This window comes from Scyliorhinus torazame, chromosome 11, assembly GCF_047496885.1.
Source record: "Scyliorhinus torazame isolate Kashiwa2021f chromosome 11, sScyTor2.1, whole genome shotgun sequence".
NCBI lineage: Eukaryota > Metazoa > Chordata > Chondrichthyes > Carcharhiniformes > Scyliorhinidae > Scyliorhinus > Scyliorhinus torazame.
The window spans coordinates 37398120-37416512 of NC_092717.1; the positions used below are offsets into that span (position 1 = coordinate 37398120).

At 44.9% G+C, this 18393-nt stretch overlaps 1 protein-coding gene across 8 annotated transcripts in view; it reads right to left on the reverse strand.

The window, feature by feature from the left end:
* The window catches only part of neto1l (neuropilin (NRP) and tolloid (TLL)-like 1, like), a 414770-nt gene that overhangs the window by 50488 nt on the left and 345889 nt on the right, over positions 1-18393 (reverse strand). For 2 of the 8 annotated variants that reach the window (XM_072467141.1, XM_072467139.1), the window contains 2 exons: positions 7671-8229; positions 1970-3532 (listed from right to left, as the gene is read on the reverse strand). In XM_072467141.1, coding sequence (XP_072323242.1) covers positions 3445-3532; positions 7671-8229 — 647 coding nt within the window. In that variant the 3' untranslated portion in view covers positions 1970-3444. Of the gene's footprint in view, positions 1-1969; positions 3533-7670; positions 8230-18393 lie in introns of those variants that run through there. The other 6 variants (XM_072467143.1, XM_072467142.1, XM_072467140.1 and 3 more) reach the window with 4 other exon arrangements.

The following is an 18393-nucleotide window of genomic DNA, read 5'->3' on the forward strand; positions in this document are numbered from 1 at the left end:
CACAACAATCCAGACAATTCGCTGTGTGCAAGCTGTCAATCACAGCCTAGTAAAACCAATTCCCCATTGATATGAATGAAAGCCTTGCAGATCAAAGATCTTAGGGGGTTTAAACCCAGCTGGTGTGGTTTTCTCTTTCTAGGAATTTACAGGTGCTGCTTCCTCTGCCTGAGCCAGCAGGTAAATTGCACAGGTGAGTTATGAAGCAGTGATTTTTTCACTGCCTCTGTCTGGACTGCTCTCTAGCTTCCAGGCAGAGGTCACTGTAATAAGGGGGTGGGGGGGTTGGGGGGTCTTTGTTAAGGCATATCTCTGGTGGGGGTCTCTCTCATGGGGGTGGGACAAAAACAGAGTACCGTTTTGGGTGCATTTAGTGCCATGTTTCTCGGCACTGCGCCAATGCCGAACTGATCTCATTTCCTGCACAGAGGACTCCTGGATTGGGGTGCCATTTTTAAATGGCTCTTCAGCCATGCCACCGCAGTCTCCGGACCCTCCCTCTGCGCCCAATATATCTCTTAGATAGTATTCAAGCCCTGCTTCACCACACCTCATAAGTGCAAGGCACCCCCGGGCCTGATTCCTGGCATGGGCAAGCTGGGACCAAGGCATCTTACATTGGAGTTCCCCTACTGGCCTGACAGTGCCACCCAGGCACCCTATCAGTGCCAGAGTGGCACTGCCAGGGTGCCCTGGTGGCAGTGCTAAAGTTCCATGCTAGCAGTGCTAAGATGCCTGGGTGTCAGCAGGAGTGCCAGGGTACTACCCTTCCCAGAACCAGACCACTCAGGGGTCTCTAATGGCCTGGGAGACCACCCCCCAGATGCCATTACGCCTGGTCCATGTTTGTGGAAAACAGTACTCAGCGAGTTCTCCCAGGTGAGGCCGTTAGTTCCTGGGCCCCAGGTGAATATGGCACAGACATATTTAATGAGCCTAATGGATCATTTAAATATGTTCATCTGGATCTTGCGATGCATTACAATGTCGTGGATCTCATGAGTGGCCTCTCGTGAGATTCAATGGTCTTGTCACGGCATCAAGTCGGGCGCGATGAGGCCGTTAAATCATGCCCGCAGAATTCTGCCCAATATCTGTTAATTAAAATGAAGTGGTGAGTAGAAAAGTTTAATGTGAGTCACTGTTCTCCCTTCTGGTTGTTAAATTTGACAGTGGACTAAACGTTTTGTATGAGTAACCATTAGAGACCCTATGGTTACAAAACTCCTTCTCCATATGCACAGGTTTAATAGCATCAAAACATAAAAAGTTGACAGCATATCAATAAAGTAATAGTGATTTGAGCCACGTGAGGATCAGAGTCCGAGAACCTCAATCGGTGTCCTTCACAATGGATACTTATAAATTAGAGTCAGTGTTCAGCCAGTCACATGGATGACTATAGTATGCAGGTTCCACTTTAAATAAGAAAGGAAGTATAGCACTTTTAATCACCTCATGATGTCCCAAATTGCTTTACAGATGGATACGTTTTTTTTATTGTGTGGGTAAGGTTACAGCTAATTTGCATAGAAGGACCTACAAACAGCAGCGAGATACATGGCAGATGATGCCCAGGGATAAATATTGGCAAGGGTATTGTGCGAACACCCCTGTATTTGCTCAAGAATTGCCATGGGATCTTTTTATATCAGGCAAGAGGCCAGACGGGGCTAACATCTCATCTGAAAGACAGCACCTCCTCTGCACGTCACTGAAGTGTCAGCATAGATTGTATGATCAAGTCTCCAAAATGTGCTTTGATACAGCGACCGTTTGAGTTAGAGGCTAGAGTGCCACTTTATTCCCCCGTCATTGATGTAAAATTGTTTGACACCTTTTTTCCCCACCAGCTACTAATAATTTCTCAATAACATTGATAGATCCCAATAGAACACCACATTAAGGTTAATTCCCTAGTTCAGTCTCTGAGCCCGTGTCGTACAGCACAATAGCCTAAAATGTGGGATGTGGAGCTCAGACTAGAGTTTATTAAAACAAGCTTCTTGGACAAATCCCCAGTCAGTTTGTCTCTGCATTTTTACTTATGCGTTAACACTCGACCACATCCCCTCCTCCCCACCATAAAGAAATAAGATGCACGATAAAATGGACATTGATTTTAACAATTTCAAAGTTCATCAGTCATATGTCTGTATTCACCCAAGTACACAATACTTTGTGCAAAGATTTTAGACAAAAGTAGATATTCATATAAATGCATGCAAAAAAGAGAAGTTTGCAGGATCTGTCACATACATCATTTCATACTGTAGAAACATATTGTATAGTTATTTACCCTGATTAATAAAAATACAACTTTATGCATCTGTCAAAAGAAATGGTTGTAATTACAACGCTCAGTATACAGCACAGTGTAATTTATACCTGTAGATGGAAACATTTTTGATACATGTCTGACAGTTATATATCCTATACAATAAACAATTTGCAATAACTTTTGTCAGAAATCAACTGCTTTTATCTTGGTTTTCACTCTTCAATTCATTGATTTTGGCCAACGTTACATTACTGGCATACAAAGTCTTATTGTGAATATTCCTTAGCGGTTTTGAAGTAGGTTTCAACCTCCTTCATCAATTCCGACGTAATCCATTCACAAAGCAACAGTATGAAAATGGAAGGCTAAAGCACAGATAGGGATGCAGTTAGAAAAATACATTTTTAAGTCGTCTATTACTCCATTATTTTCAATCATCCCTGAAAATATATCAAGATCCCCTCGCAATTAACTGGGATCTCCTGTAAGAATTGTCTTAGAATCTCAGGTGTAACAAAATGAGTATAAAGTAAAATAATCTTGGCTATGGTGAGCGCTAGTAAGGAATTCACGTTAATGAGTCAGGGAGCTTTTTAATCTCCAAAGCTACAAAGAAAACAATTATTGCATATTGTGTATTGAACACCTAAAGAATAATTCAGTAACATCGTACAGAGAAAACAGAATTATATTTATGACGATCATTCCCAGCCATAACAGATTTGGGAATTCCTGCAACTACAGGTAACCTTCTTGAAATAAAACTCTCCAAATTTAGATAATACTCTAAAAGCAAACATTTAAAGGAAGCTTACTAGATATAACTCATATTTAAGTATTGATAATTGCAATGAAAGAGAAAATATAAAATGCCTGGATTCTACAGTGCTCCAATCTGAACATATTATAGTCCTATTTGTTTTGCATTTGACGAGTTACTCCCCAATGCTGAGTAACATTCTTCTGAATCCTTGTCTTCCACCGATGAGCTTGATCTTCAGCCTGTATTTGTCCTGAACACATACATAGATAAATATCTGTGCCATCCTGGGTCCGACTGCACCTTACACAAAAGGCTACACCAATACTGGTCTTTTCATCATTATTGCACAGCTACATTTGGTTCAGGAAACAGACGGTAGGTAAATTGATGTCCAAGAAACTCAAGCTGGCGTATGTCCAAGGTCCACAATTTCAAAATTCTTGGATGCATGTTCAAAATCATCCAGCAGCACATTATTCTCAAGCAGTCTATATAATGGAAATAATGTAGATGTGATACAATGGTTAAAACCACATTGCTGCTAACACATTATGGGAATGGTATTGACTAAAATCGTACTGTGCATCTAGTCAAGTATGTACATGTTTTTGCAGCCAGGAACAAATCTCGTATCCGTTACAGAACCACCCTGATTTTTTTATTCAACAAACAAAAAATCAGGCAGGTTTTATAGCTGGTGGGCGATTTGTTCTATCTTATTATTGGTGAAAACAAAACATTGGCCCAATGAGTCAATTAAATAAATGAGATGCCAAGTAAAAAAAAAAAATTGCTTAAGAAACCCAAGTAATTTCATTTCAAGAGATCCATATTCATAGTTCTCACAATGAGTACAGAAATACTTCACATCATGTCGATTACACAACACATGTTAGAGAGTCAAGTTGCAGGGCTAAAGAACTGGATGGTGACCATAGAACTATTAATATGTTTAAATAGGAATTTGCTGTTTAAAATCTCCAGAAAATATGTTTTTAACTCATTATCTACTGCACAACATCCTTCACCTCATTTCAGTGACAGTCTTGACAATGCAACTATAACATTTGTTCATCCATCACTTGACTCTTGGCCAGACTTAAGCTTAGTAGCTATATACCATCATAGTTCCCCTGTAGTTTAGCAGGTTAACAGCAACACTGCTTTATTATTAATTTTAGAAATAAATAATTTATTTTTATGTGGAAAAACATTGGTTATGATAAAATAAATTTTCATAATAATAATATCAGTCTAAGTTTAGTGGTCCTTTACCCATAAATGTCTGGCCATTTACATTAGACTTTTTAGGAAATCAGGTTTATGACTCCCTTTGTTTCTTAATGAAGCAGTTCAATTTGCTATTTTGCAAAGCCAAATACTGGTGATTTGTAGACAATGTAAGAGCAATGGTTCAAAAGACTAATTATTTCCCATCTTTAGAACATGCGCCTATGCTGGATTTCTCAGAAGCTTATTCTTGCAACTCAAACTAATGCATTATTGATGCCGAGGGCAGATTTCCTCTGCGTGCTGTGTATATAAAAACGCATAAAACTAGTTAGTAAGAACACACTGACATTTTTGACACACACAGTAGACGGAGGATGCCTTCCCTGTGATGCTAACATAAACACCTGTCCTGGTGACTTTGCCCTGAGTTAACAGCGCTACTAAAATAACGAGCAGAAGTGTCTCAGACAAACACATTTAAGCATTCATACTTTAGTGTCCGACAGCATAATTTCAGGGCCAAAGGGAGCTACTTTTTGTGTTGCAGGCAAAAGACTGCACTCAAGTTAGATATGCATTTCTATTTGATTCTGAACAAACTCAGTTTACGACTGTGATAACACAGAGGAAAATCAAAATTGTTTCATGTGCATAGGCATAGGTTTGCAAAGGAGATTGAATAAGAGCCAATACCTCTGTAAAAAGAGCACTATATAATGGAATCAGAAATTAACTAGGTCATTGCCTTCCATAGAGAAACATTGAACCACCGACTGGCATTTATGGGACATGGATTTAGAGACCCCACTTGCACAGGCAGTCTGAATCTAATGCAATTGGCCTCTTTGTATGCTCAAGGGATAGTGAAGCTGCTTATATTTATATCATCAATGAATTTCCTAATACAAGGATTTTTTTCTACTTCATTCAAATTTTGCTCTATTTCAAAGTTGAAACATTTTGCGATTTCTTAAGCAAATATTTCTGTTTCAAGTAGACAATGCAACACATGGTTCACAGATTATACATGAGAGGTAAACCCGTCCTTCACACAGATTTGTGCAGGTCTTTAACTCTATATATGCAGGTGTTTATTTATGATTTAGCTATATACATATTATATGTAGTTATATATAACATATAACAAGATATAGGTATTCATCTATGATAATCTCTATTTTGTCATGTATATATGCATGTACACACACGCATAAAGATATATCCATGTTGTAACTTGAATCAATTCTGAAAAGACAACACCCAATTTACAATGGCTAAAAGATCCAATCACCGGGGGAAGATACATCCCAGTTGGTAGAAGGAAAGCAACTTGCACTTGCTGCTGTAAAGCGTATATATACACATCAAAGCTGAATATTGCTTTACTCTAGCTGTTGGAGGAATTGTGGAAATAATAGAAAATGCACAGAAGAAGGTTCTTGATAACCAAGGCCCGCTGATGTAAAACAAAAAGCGATTTACTTTTATCAAACAGATCTGCTAGCTCACTTGAATATCTAAGATGCAGTACACAATAAAAATAGTTTCTCTTTTATTAGACTTGATTAAAATATTGGTTCATGCCACATTTTCCTGCTTTATGCTGCAGAAAGATTACACTGGCCGACAGTGATTATTAGAGAGAAAGCCACGGCTTGGTTGGTAGCACTCTTGCCCGAGTCTGTGCCTTTAATTAACCCTCCAAAGACTTGAGCATAAAATCTAGGCTGACACTCCAATGTTGTACTGAGGGAGTGCGACACTGTTGGGAGTGCTGTCTTTCATGAAACATGAGACCAAGGGCCTGCCAAAATAGGCTGTGGCACTATTTTGATGCCCCTGCTATCCTGGTCAACATTTATCCTTCAATGAGTACTTCTCAAACAAGTATCCAGTAATTTTCACATTGCTATTTGTGGGGACTTGATGTGTGCAAATTGGCTGCCACATTTCTCAGAATAACAACATTGACACTACCAAAAGATTTAATTGAGTGTAAAGTGCTTTGGGACATCTGGGGTCGTGGCATGTGCTATATAAGTGTAAGTTTTCCTTTCTTGATTAAACATATCATCCATATGTAATATATATGAATATATATTGCCATATTTATTTCAGGACTGAGTGGTTTATATATCGACAAGATGAGCAAAGGTATGGCTGATGATATCACCACTGTAAATTTGAAAAACATTTATTATCATTGGTCTTGTAGAAAATAAAACAAATTTAAAACGTAGCTTTGCTTCTTTTTCCCTCAAAATTATGGCAGCTATTTTATCCCTCAGCTCCTTCATGCACCTCATTATTTGGTCGTACAAAACGGCTCGGTCAAAAAGCAACATAGCAGTTTCCCATCCCATTGGCATATCTATGACATGCACTCCACCTAGTTGGAATGAAAACATACACTACAAAAGTTTCTTTGGTTTTAGCCATCTCAACATTACGGAATATTTTTTGTTGCACAGTGGAACTCTACAAAGCTCACTCCTTTTGGTGCTGGAACATAGAACTGTTTGATTATTTATTTCAAGAGGCTCTTTTGCCTCCTCTTCTCCTTAAAGGTACTGACTCTTATTGGCATGTGTGCCTCTTAACTCTCTCAAACGGCCATTCTGCAGCTTTGACCTTGGACAGGGAGTGCCGGCAGGTTATTCAAATGCATTGATGGGGGAGTGGGGGGACCTATTACTGCTGAGTTGAATCTTTTCCATGTCCTACATCTGCAGTTGCGAGCTTCCTAAAAGGAGTCAATGGAGACAAATGGCCAATTATTGTTCCCCTGCCTATCTTCAATGTCTCGGGGGTCAGTTACTGGGGTGGCCACCTGAGGTTAGCTGTCAGAAACCGGATCGGAATGGATCTGTACCACATTTTTAAAAAAATGTAAAGTACCCAATTCATTTTTTTCCAATTAAGGGGCAATTTAGCACGGCCAATCCACCTACCCTGCACATCTTTGGTTTGTGGGGGTGTGACCCACAGGGAGACACAGGGAAAATGTGTAAACTCCAAACAGACAGTGACCCGGAGCCGGGTACGAACCCAGGTCCTTGATGTCGTGAGGCTGCATTGCTAACCACTACACCACCCTGCAGCCCCTTGGATCTAGACCACATCGAGGAATTTGGATATCCCCAAAACCATTCAGAAATGCCAATTGAGTTTGATACATATTAGAAGGCTTTCCGCCCCCCCCCCCTCCCCCCCTCATTTTCTGGTTGTTACAACTGCTGACAAAGCATCTCAAGGTTCCACAGTGCATGCATGATATGTGAGCCAGAAATGAAAGAAGTAATTGAAAACAGAGACTGTTTGACACTATGGTAAATATGGAGAGTGCAGTTCTTGGTTAAGATTAGTCTTTATCAAAAATCAATTGATACTGACCGCTGGACGGACTTATCATTTCTGGATAGCCTGTGACTCGTCGTCGGGACTTCTTCAATTTCGTCGATATCACATCCATCCCCTGTGTCCTGTGAGTAGCTGTGCTTCATGACTAGGATACTCCGCCTGCTTAAGGACTGGACGCTGGGCTTCACTGGTTGCGGCTGTATTTCTGAGAGGATGGTGGCATCACGGGTGCTGAGGTTACTACGGCTACCTTTAATGCTCGATATCTGGGAACCACAGTGATGGTCGTGAATGCATTTAGAAGATGACCGCCTTAGTTTATGGTAATTCTCAAAGTCATCTACAATGTCCCCTAGATCAGCTGCAGCCCCTTTTCCTTTGAGTGAACAGAGTTCATACTGCGTGGGTTCAAAAACCTCCTGAAAAACTGTTTGGTCAAAGTCTGGTTTTCTTTGGATGACTTTTTTGCGTGGCTGCTTGATCTGAACTATAACAGAGATAACAATGAGAATAATCACAATGAAAGATGTGATCCCGATTATAGTCCCACTAGTGTTGGTAAGCTGGTCCAGCAGGTTAGCCTTTCTTTTCTCTGTATGAGAGAAAGAAGAGTGAAATTAATACAACTTTTAAAATTCAGAATTCAATCACAAAAACTTGTCTTAAAACTGCAGCATCCCTTTCTAAACTCAGCAAAACCAAATGCATCGACTATTAAGATCCACTCAAGATCAAACGTCCAGGCTCACTTCACTTCAAAAAGATGAATTGCCACTCAATAGTCAGTAGTAATAATATACCATGATAATTCAAACGGTGTAGTTTGGTCAGATTTTCTCAACTTGCATTACAGTCCCTGGATAATTAAAATGGTGGTATCATGTTTTTAGCACAAGGAAATGGCTTTTGCAGGAATTTGGAAGGATCCTGGATGTTTTCTTCTGCATGTTAGCTTTGTAAATCATGGGAGGACTTCTGGTGGTGACATGTAGGTGCAGGTCACATGTTGGGTGGCTCCTGCTAGAACTTTCACTTTTTGGTCTTTTTCACCCAGTTTTGGGGGGGAACTTTATTTAAACGGTCTCCAGTAAAGTCGTGGAAATTGGAGGATGTTGAAAGCCCAACGGAACAATATGGGACAGAAAGGGGCAGACGCTCGTCTGCGTGAGAGCTCAGGTGCGGTGCGGAGTGCTTTGGGAGGGAAGATGGCGGGTAAAGCTCGCTGGCTGGGGCTGCGGCCATTATGCTCAACACCCTGGCCGAGGTGATGGCGGTGGCGTTTGAGCGGCAGTTTGAGCGGCATGGAATGGAGATAATGGGAATGCTCAAACAGTTGGTGGACGGTATGGTGGGCCCGTTAAAGGAGGTTCTTGGAAAGACGTCGATGGCAGTGAGGGAGAAGGGAGAGGTGTTGAAGGGGGTGGAGGAGGCATTGTCACGGCACAGTGACCAGCTTGCCTCGTTGGGAGAGGAGCTGCGGGAGGTAGGGGAGAGTAATAAATGGTTAAAAGCCAAACTGGAGGACCTGGATAGGGGGGGGCAGTGGGGGGGAGAATGAAGTAAGTTGATCCACCAAGAGCTGTGATAGTCTGTTTTCACAACTATCAGATGAAGGAGAAGGTCTTGTGATGGGCCAAGCAGAATCGAAAGGTGAGGTGGGAAGGGAGTGCTATTTGTATATACCAGGATGTCACAGTGGAGCTGGCAAGATGATAAGAGGCATTTAACAAGGAGAAGGTGGCACTCTATAAGAGTTGGTCTACCCGGCCAAGTTGAGAGTCACTCATAATTCCAGGGACTATTATTAAGATGGCAGAGGAGGCGGAGGCTTTCGTGTGGGCTGAAGGATTAGGACTGAACTGAGTTTGGACCTTGTTTGCTTATGTTGCGGTTTGGAGGGGATGGTTCAGGGATGGTGGGATAATGTGTGGGGGGAGGGTTTATTTCCCGTTTTGTTTGGGGTTGATCATGTTTGGCTAGTTTAGAAGGGCTGGGTGTGGGGGGGGGCTTTCTGTTGGTTTTTATACTGGGTATGTAGGGGGAAGGGTTCTGGCACGGGCCACCTCACTCGCAAACTTAAGTTGGCCAGTGAACGGGAGCAAGGTGGGGGGAGGGGCCACGGCTGACTGAGCCTGTGTGAACAGGTTTCGATGGGCCTGGGAGGTGTGAATAGAAGGGGTATCGGGAGTATACAGAGAGGAGCCATTTTGACAGGAAGTGGTTGGGGGATTTCTGGGAAGGGGGAGGGATAGCTGGCTGGAGGTGACTAAGGGTAGGAATTGGTCTCACTTGTGGGGCGGGGCCAGTGACTGTGGTCATGGCTGATAGGGGGGAAGGGTGAAAGACCCCAAGTCCCAATGGTAACATGGAACATGCGGGAGCTGCTGGACCGGTGAACTGGACAAGAGTCTTCTCGCATTTGAAGAACTTGAGAGCCGATGTGGTGTTGTTGTCAGAGACCCATTTGAGGATGAAAGACCAGGTTAGACTTTGGAAGGGGTGGGTGAGTCAGGTGTTGCACTCAGGCTTTGATAGCAGGGCCCGGCGACTGGCGATATTAGTGGGTAAGAGAGGAAGGTTTCAGATGGAGAAGGTGGTCGCAGATCAAGGGTGTAGATACGTTATAGTAACGGGTGCTTTGGAGGGGAGGTTGGTGGTGTTGTTTAGCGTGTATGCCCCGAATTGAGATGATGTACGGTTCATGCAGAGGATGTTGCCAGCCATACCAAGTCTGGATACACATCAGTTAATTTTAGGTGGGGATTTAAGTACACTGTTGCATCCCAAGATGGATCGATCAAAACCGCGCTCATTGACCCCTTCGGTTGGGGGCGAGCGGGACAATGTTGGCAGCGTTTATGAAGGAGATGGGGGGAGCGGACCCGTGGCGGATCTTACATCCAGGAGGCAGAGAGTATTCCTTTTGTGCACCAGTGCATAATGTATACTTGGGGATTGATTTCTTTATTATAGAGAGGTTGTTGTTGCCGGGGAGGAGGAAAGCAGGATATTCGCCGATTGTCATTTTGGATCATGCTCCTCATTTGGTGGATGTGGACCTGGAGAGGAGGAGACGGCAGGGTAGGAGGAGCCAGTTGGATTGAGGAGGTTCGGACACGATAGGGAAGATACAAATGGCTAAAGTGCTGGAGCCAGGTGGGTTCCCAGTGGAATTCTAGAAGATGTTTTCGGATAGGGTGGCTCCGCTGTTGGTGGAGATGTTTGAGGAGGCGGTGCCTAAGGGGGAGCTCCCGGAGATGATGGGACAGTCATTTATTTCACTGTTGTTAAAAAGGATAAGGACCCAGTGGAATGTGGGTCATATCAGCCAATGACCAGATGGCGAGGATTCGGAGGTTGGTGCTTCAGAGAGTGGGGCGTGGTAGCATAGCACAGTTGCTTCACAGCTCCAGGGTCCCAGGTTCGATTCCCGGCTTTGGTCACTGTTGGTATGGAGTTTGAACTTTCGCCCTGTGTCTACGTGGGTTTCCTCCGGGTGCTCCGGTTTCTTCCCACAGTCCAAAAATGTGCAGGTTAGGTGGATTGACCATGCTAAATTGCCCTTAGCATCCAAAAAGGTTGGGTTGGGTTACTGGGATAGGATGGGAGGAATGGGCCTAGATAAGGTGCTCTTTCCAAGGGCCGGCGCAGACTCGTTGGGCCAAATATCCTCCTTCTGCACTGTAGATTCTTTGAAAAAGAGGGCGACAGTCGGGAGGTTAGGCTCTTCCGTATTTTTCGAAGGGTATGCGAGTTTGGAGGAGTTTCCGAAGGGGGTGCATTTAGGTATTCGCAGGTGCATACGGGACTTTGCAAGGAAGGTTTCCCCGACTTTTCCAGTGACACCGCCCTCCGCACTGCTGGAGGGGGTGTTGTCGGTGATGAAGCTGGAGGGGACGTCATTTCGTCAATTTATCGGAGGATTTTGGAGGAGGATTTGACGTCGCTGACGGTGGTTAAGACCAAGTGGCAGGAAGAGCTGGGGGTGGCATTGGAGGAGGAGCTGCGGTGTGAGATGCTGCGTAGGGTGAATGCCTCAACCTTGTCTTCGAGGCTGGTGTTAATACATTTAACGTTGGTGCACAGGGCACACCTGACGAGTTTGAGACTAAGCCGGTTGTTTGAAGGGGTGGAGGAAACTTGCGAGGGATGTGGGAGAGGTCTGGTTAACCATGTACATATGTTCTGGTCCTGCTCGAAGTTGGAGAAAATTTGAGGGTCATTTTTCAGCACCATGTCGACGATCCTGCACTTGGATTTGGAGCCCAGTTGCCTGGGGGTTGTGCTTAGGGTGCCGGACATGCCGGAGATGCAGATGCGAGAAGTGGCAGATGTTTTAGCCTTCGCCTCGCTTATTTGTGACTTTCTGGCGCAGGCAGAATGCACAAGATGTTCCTTTAGTGGCAAGGGTGCTTGCTGACCTCAAATACAGTTACCTCCCAGTGGCCCTCAATTATAGTTCAACTCAGAAACTGTCATTTATCCCAAATATTTTTCTCTGAAATATTTCTTGCTTTAGAATGGCCGTCGCAGACTTCAGGCTGACATGGGCAGACTGGTGAAATGAGAAGACGTATGGCAGATTGAATTTAAGGTAGAGAAGCATGAGGGAATGCATTTTGAAAGAGAAAATAATGGGAGGCAATATAAATCACAGAATTCAATTATTTAAAGAGGGTCCGAAATAAAGGGACCTGGGGGCTTAACGTAGAATATTACCATAGATTACTTATAGTGCAGAGTGAGACCATTCGGCCCATAGAGTCTGCACTGGCCCTCTGAAAGAGCACCCTACCTAGGCCCACTTCTGCACCCTATCCCCATGGCCCCATAACCCCACCTAACCTACACATTTTTGGACTGTGGGAGGGAATCGGAGCACCCAAACGAAACCCACGCAGACATGGGGAGAAAGTGCAAACTCCACACAGATAGTCACCCAAGGCCAGATTCGAACCCAGGTTCCTGGCACTGTGAAGCAGCAGTGCTAACCACTGTGCCACCGTTTCACCCAAAATACACAAATCCTAAAGTTGATAATGCTGTTAAAAAGCAACAAGGATACTTGGTATTATAAATAGAGGCATAGAGTACAAGAACAAAAACGTTACGCTGAAGCTTTATAAATCGTTGGTTAAATCTTAGCTAGAATACTGGGCTGGATTTTGCAATCAGAACAACAATAAAGTTTGCACTGAGTGTTGGATTTGGTGCATTTGAGTGCTATAGTGAGAGTTTGGTGACTGAGGGAGTAAAAGGCTTCATTTTTATCTAAAATCTAGTCTTTCTTTTATTTAGTTAATTAACATAAAAGTTGCTGTTTGGTTTAGAAGAAGGTGAATTTTCAATCAGCTCTAAACAAAGGTTCTACTTGTAGGTACTTGCAGCTGGAGCTTGTTGATTAATTAATTGGATTAGGCCAGTTTTCAGAGGCTAGATTCACAGTTCAAAAGTGATCCCCTTCAGTGCAGACTTTGTTTGCACTGAGTGCTGAATTTGGTGCTTTTTGAGTGCGATAGAGAGAGTTTGGTGACCGAGGGAGTATAAGGCTTCATTTTTATCTAAAGTTTAGTCTTTCTTTTATTTAGTTAATTAACTTAAAAGTTGCTGTTTGGTTTAGAAGAAGGTGAATTTTCAATCAGCTTTAAACAGGCTTCTACTTCTAGGCACTTGCAGCTGGAGCTTGTTAATTAGTTAATTGGATTAGGCCAGTTTTTCAGAGGCTAGATTCACAGTATAAAAGTGATCCCCTACAGTGCAGACTTTGTTTGCACTAAGTGCTGAATTTGGTGCTTTTTGAGTGCGATAGTGAGAGTTTGGTGACCGAGGGAGTTAGGTGAGGAGGGAGTAAGGTGCTCCTTTCATTTTGTTTCCTACATTTCCGCAAAGAGTGAGAAGGGAGCCAGGAGTTTACAGAGAGTGCGGCTGACTGGGAGCAGAGTCGGAGGGCGGAGGTCCAGTTGGTCCAGAGGGCAGCTATATTCTGAAAGGTAAGAGGGGATGGAGGCTAGGCCAATTGCATGCTCCTCCTGTAGGATGTGGGTGGTGAGGTATACCACCGGTATCCCCGCTGACTGTACCTACGGGAAGTGCACCCAACTCCAGCTCCTCAAAGAACGTGTTAGGGAACTGGAGCTGAAGCTGGATGAACTTCGGATCATCCGGGAGGCAGAGGGGGTGATAGAGAAGAATTACAGGGAGGTAACCACACCCAAGGTAAAGGACAAGAGTAGCTGGGTTACAGTCAGGGGAAAGAAAATAAACAGGCAGACAGTGCAGGGAACCCTCGTGGCCATTCCCCTTCAAAACAAGTATACCATTTTGGATGCTGTTGTGGGGGGATGACCTACCGGGGGAAGGCCCTAGCGGCCAGGTCTCTAGCACCGAGTCTGGCTCTGGGGCTCAGAAGGGAAGGGGGGAGAATAGAAAAGCAATAGTTGTAGGAGATTCAATGGTTAGGGGAATAGATAGGAGATTCTGTGGTCGCGAGCGAGACTACCGGAAGGTATGTTGCCTCCCGGGTGCCAGGGCCAGGGATGTCTCGGATCGTGTCTTCAGGATCCTTAAGGGGGAGGGGGAGCAGCCAGAAGTCGTGATGCACATTGGTACCGACGATGTAGGTAGGAAGAGGGGTGTGGAGGTAATAAACTAGTTTAGGGAGTTAGGCTGGAAGTTAAAAGCCAGGACAGACAGAGTTGTCATCTCTGGTTTGTTGCCGGTGCCACGTGACAGTGAGGCTAGGAATAGGGAGAGAGTGCAGCTGAACACGTGGCTGCAGAAATGGTGTAGGAGGGAGGGCTTCAGGTATTTGGATAATTGGAGCGCATTCTGGGGAAGGTGGGACCTGTACAAGCAGGACGGGTTGCATCTGAACCAGAGGGGCACCAATATCCTGGGAGGGAGGTTTTCTAGTACTCTTCGGGAGGGTTTAAACTAATTTGGCAGGGGAATGGAAAGAGGATTTGTAGTCCAGCAACTAAGGTAGCCGATATTCAGGACGCCAAAGCGTGTAGTGAGGCAGTGGGGAAGGGAACACTGACAAAGGAGAGTACTTGCAGGCACGGAGATGGGTTGAAGTGTGTATACTTCAACGCAAGAAGCATCAGGAATAAGGTGGGTGAACTTAAAGCATAGATCGGTACTTGGGACTACGATGTGGTGGCCATCACGGAAACTTGGATAGAAGAGGGGCAGAAATGGCTGTTGGAGGTCCTTGGTTATAGATGTTTCAATAAGATTAGGGAGGGAGGTAAAAGAGGTGGCGGGGGTTGGGGGGGGGGGAGGTGGCATTGTTAATTAGAGATAGTATAACAGCTGCAGAAAGGCAGTTTGAGGAGTATCTGCCCACTGAGGTAGTATAGGTTGAAGTCAGAAATAGGAAAGGAGCAGCCACCTTGTTGGAGTTTTCTATAGGCCCCCCAATAGTAGCAGAGATGTGGAGGAACAGATTGTGAAACAGATTTTGGAAAGGTGCAGAAGTCACAGGGTAGTAGTCATGGGTGACTTCAACTTCCTAAACATTGAGTGGAAAATCTTTAGATCAAATAGGATGGGGTGATGTTTGTGCAGTGTGTCCAGGAAGCTTTTCTAACACAGTATGTAGATTGTCTGACCAGAGGGGAGGCAATATTGGATTTGGTACTTGGTAATGAACCAGGGCAAGTGATAGATTTGTTAGTGGGGGAGCATTTTGGAGATAGTGTCTGTGGTGTTGGGTGCTCTGGTGCACAGATGAGCCAACACAGTTGTATGTGGTACAACTCTATTTTATTATAACTCTTATAATACAGTTCGTTCTGGATACTCTGCACGTGCTGTCTCCCTAAGTGTGTTTGGCAACAGATGTGTCCTGGTTCTCCTCTGCAGCTAATACTGACCACCGGGGGTCGTGTCTGTGCTTTTATATCTTTCTGTCATTGGTTGTGGTGTTGTGTGTTCTGATTTGTCTGTTGGTGTGTCTATCATGATGTGTGTGTTTGAATATCATGACATCCCCCCTTTTTACAAAGATATGTGCCTACGTGGTTATAAATATAATTGTGTCGTGAGTGCATCGAAGAGTGTGTGTGTGTGTTATGTACAGCGTGTGTATATGACGTAACTATTTACATGGGGCGATGTCGGGTGCGTCACACTAACAAGGTTGTACCATAACAAAACTTGGATGCGAGAGAAAAAAAAAAACTTGAACATTGGTCTGGTCAGACGATATCCGGAACAATAAACAACAACAGGTTATAATACAGAAGTGTTTGACTTTTTGAACGTATGAACAGCGTTATAAGTCCAGTCTAATGGGTGACCGCCTCAAGAATGGGCTGGTCCTCAAGCCGGTTCAGCTGTGGAGATTTGGGGTCACACTGGTTCACCTTGGACTGTTGGAGGTGATGCTGTTGCCGAAGTCTCTACTTTACCATTTGTTGTACTTCGTGCAGTGCTTGGTTTTTTCATTCGTGCAAATATAACATTCAACATCTTTGTTAGTGGTGCCTTGGCTGTGGTTTGGTTCTGGTGGCGATGGAAGGGGCATGATCCGTGGCATCTCCACGAAGTCATCCTTGGGAACCAGTGGAGGATCCGGCGTGTGCGTACGGTTCAGTTGCGAGCGTGGAAGGCGGCGCAAAGCTCGCTGATTGCGCCTACGCACCAATCCATCCGCCCTGCATGCCAGGAACAAGGTGGAGTCTTTTTCTTTTTATGTTTGTGGTGGACGGCATCTTGTAGCCGATGGGTCGTCGCCATCGAAGTAGCACCATCACTAATATCATGCAAGGCGATGACTGTGCCAGATGTGGAAGTTGGCCGAGACCGTGTACGCTGGTTCCGGCCACCTGCTGTGCCGGAAGGGCGACTCCGCAGAGAAACGTCGAAGCATGTCGCCTTGGAGAGAGAATTGTTGCTCGCATCAACGTCTGGCGATGGCGCGAATTGGTGTGTCCATCTTGGACCGCCGGTGCTGGTTGCCACTGCCGACCCAGTGGGACTGCCACGCGATCCATTCCCTGTCGCCGTGGCATCCGCCGTCACCCTGAGCATGCCATCACCGAGGCCGCGACACCGCCCGTCCGGAGCAAGGTCTGGCGTGCGCGAATCAGAGTCGGCGCTTGGCTGCTCCCCATCTGGAGTCCGGTCTGCCTTCCGTCGATGCCCCCCGTCCGGAGTCCCAACGGGTTCACTGGAGGCAGCCGAGATTCCCTGAAGCTGCACTTCTGGAGTCGGAACATGCAGGAATGCACCGACCAGTGGAGAGGCTCGAGCCATCGAGGGTGGAAGCGGTGCGCCGCCACCGCAGTCGTCAGTGGTCCCACCGTGATCGTCGAGTGCCTCGGTACGCACTAGGCGAGGTCCGTCACCTTGCACCTTTTGCATGGGAAGTGGGATGCTGTCGTCACTCGTCTCACATCCCGTGGATAGATCCTCATTAGCAGCTTGCTGTTCACTAGGGTTGGGTAAATTGTCAGAGTTTTCATCTGGTGGTGCACACCATGTCGGTGGACTGTCATTGTCTTGCCGTTGTCCTTCATTTGGGCTTTTCTTCTTTGGAATTTTAAATCTTCCCCCAGACATTGCAGAACCTTGTTTATTACCCCCAAATTCTCCCATAGGTATGGTCTCGAATATAGGATCCAATGTTTCTATCGACATTGTACTATTTTCCAAAGAACATTCCGTTTCACTTTTCTTCTCAGGTGCCTCATATGTATCTTTGTCTAATGTACATGCCTTCATGGTCTCTGGGTCTGATTTTGCTGGGACTGGCATGGTCACAGTCTCTCTTTTACTGTTCTCAATTGCCCACATTATACTCCCCATACATAACTGCTTAATCACTGGGGTTAGTGTGGTACAATGGATAATCGGGTCGACCTTATCTGCATCTTCACCATTAGTGGAAAGCACACTTGGTTCACTTGAAACTGCTGTGGGTTTTAAATTTGTTATCTGGCTACTCGATGTCGGTGTCCTCAGGATTCTTGCTCCAATGTTCTGCTCAATAATCAGTGGAGCGTGTATAGGTTCAATGCAATTAATGTTCCCCTCAAGGTTTGAAGAGTCATTACTGACTAACTGCTGGTCTCCGAAGTTGGGATTTTGCGGTGTTGTGTTGAAGGGAGACATTTGTCCCTGCTGTAGATATGATTCAGGTTGTGTTATTTCCATTGCCTGAGGATCAATGTCTTGTCCATTTTTTCGATCCGTACTAAAACACTGGCAATTCTCAGTCTGCTCCTTGCAAGTTAAACATTCAATTAATTTCGTTAGCAAATCCTCAGCATCCTTCTGTGGCCGTGCAGCATTATTAATCTCTGTTCGGCTATAATGATCCTGAAGGTCAGCGCATAAACCTTTTTTCTTCGGGCTTGGACGAGGCGATTCCTTTGGCTTGTCTTCAGTTGGGCTTGAACGGTCTTCAGCGCTGTGCCCTTCATTGTAGCATGAGAGACCGTCATGTTCATGCTGCTGTGTAGTGGAGCATGGTAGGCTGTTATAGCCTTCTTGCTGTTCATGTGAGCATGGCAGACTTGCATCGTCTGCCGCTGGTTGGTCAGGAGAGGTTGCTAGACCCTTATGGTCTTGTTCCTGCAAGGACTGCGCTCTGGAGTCTTGCGTTCCTTCCATCGTGGAGTCCGTCCACGAGCTCTCTGTGGAGGCTTGTGACACTGGAGTCACTTCTTGTTCGTGCAAGGACTGCGCTCTGGAGTCTTGCGTTGCTTCTATCGTGGAGGCTGTCCACGAGCTCTCTGTGGAGGCTTGT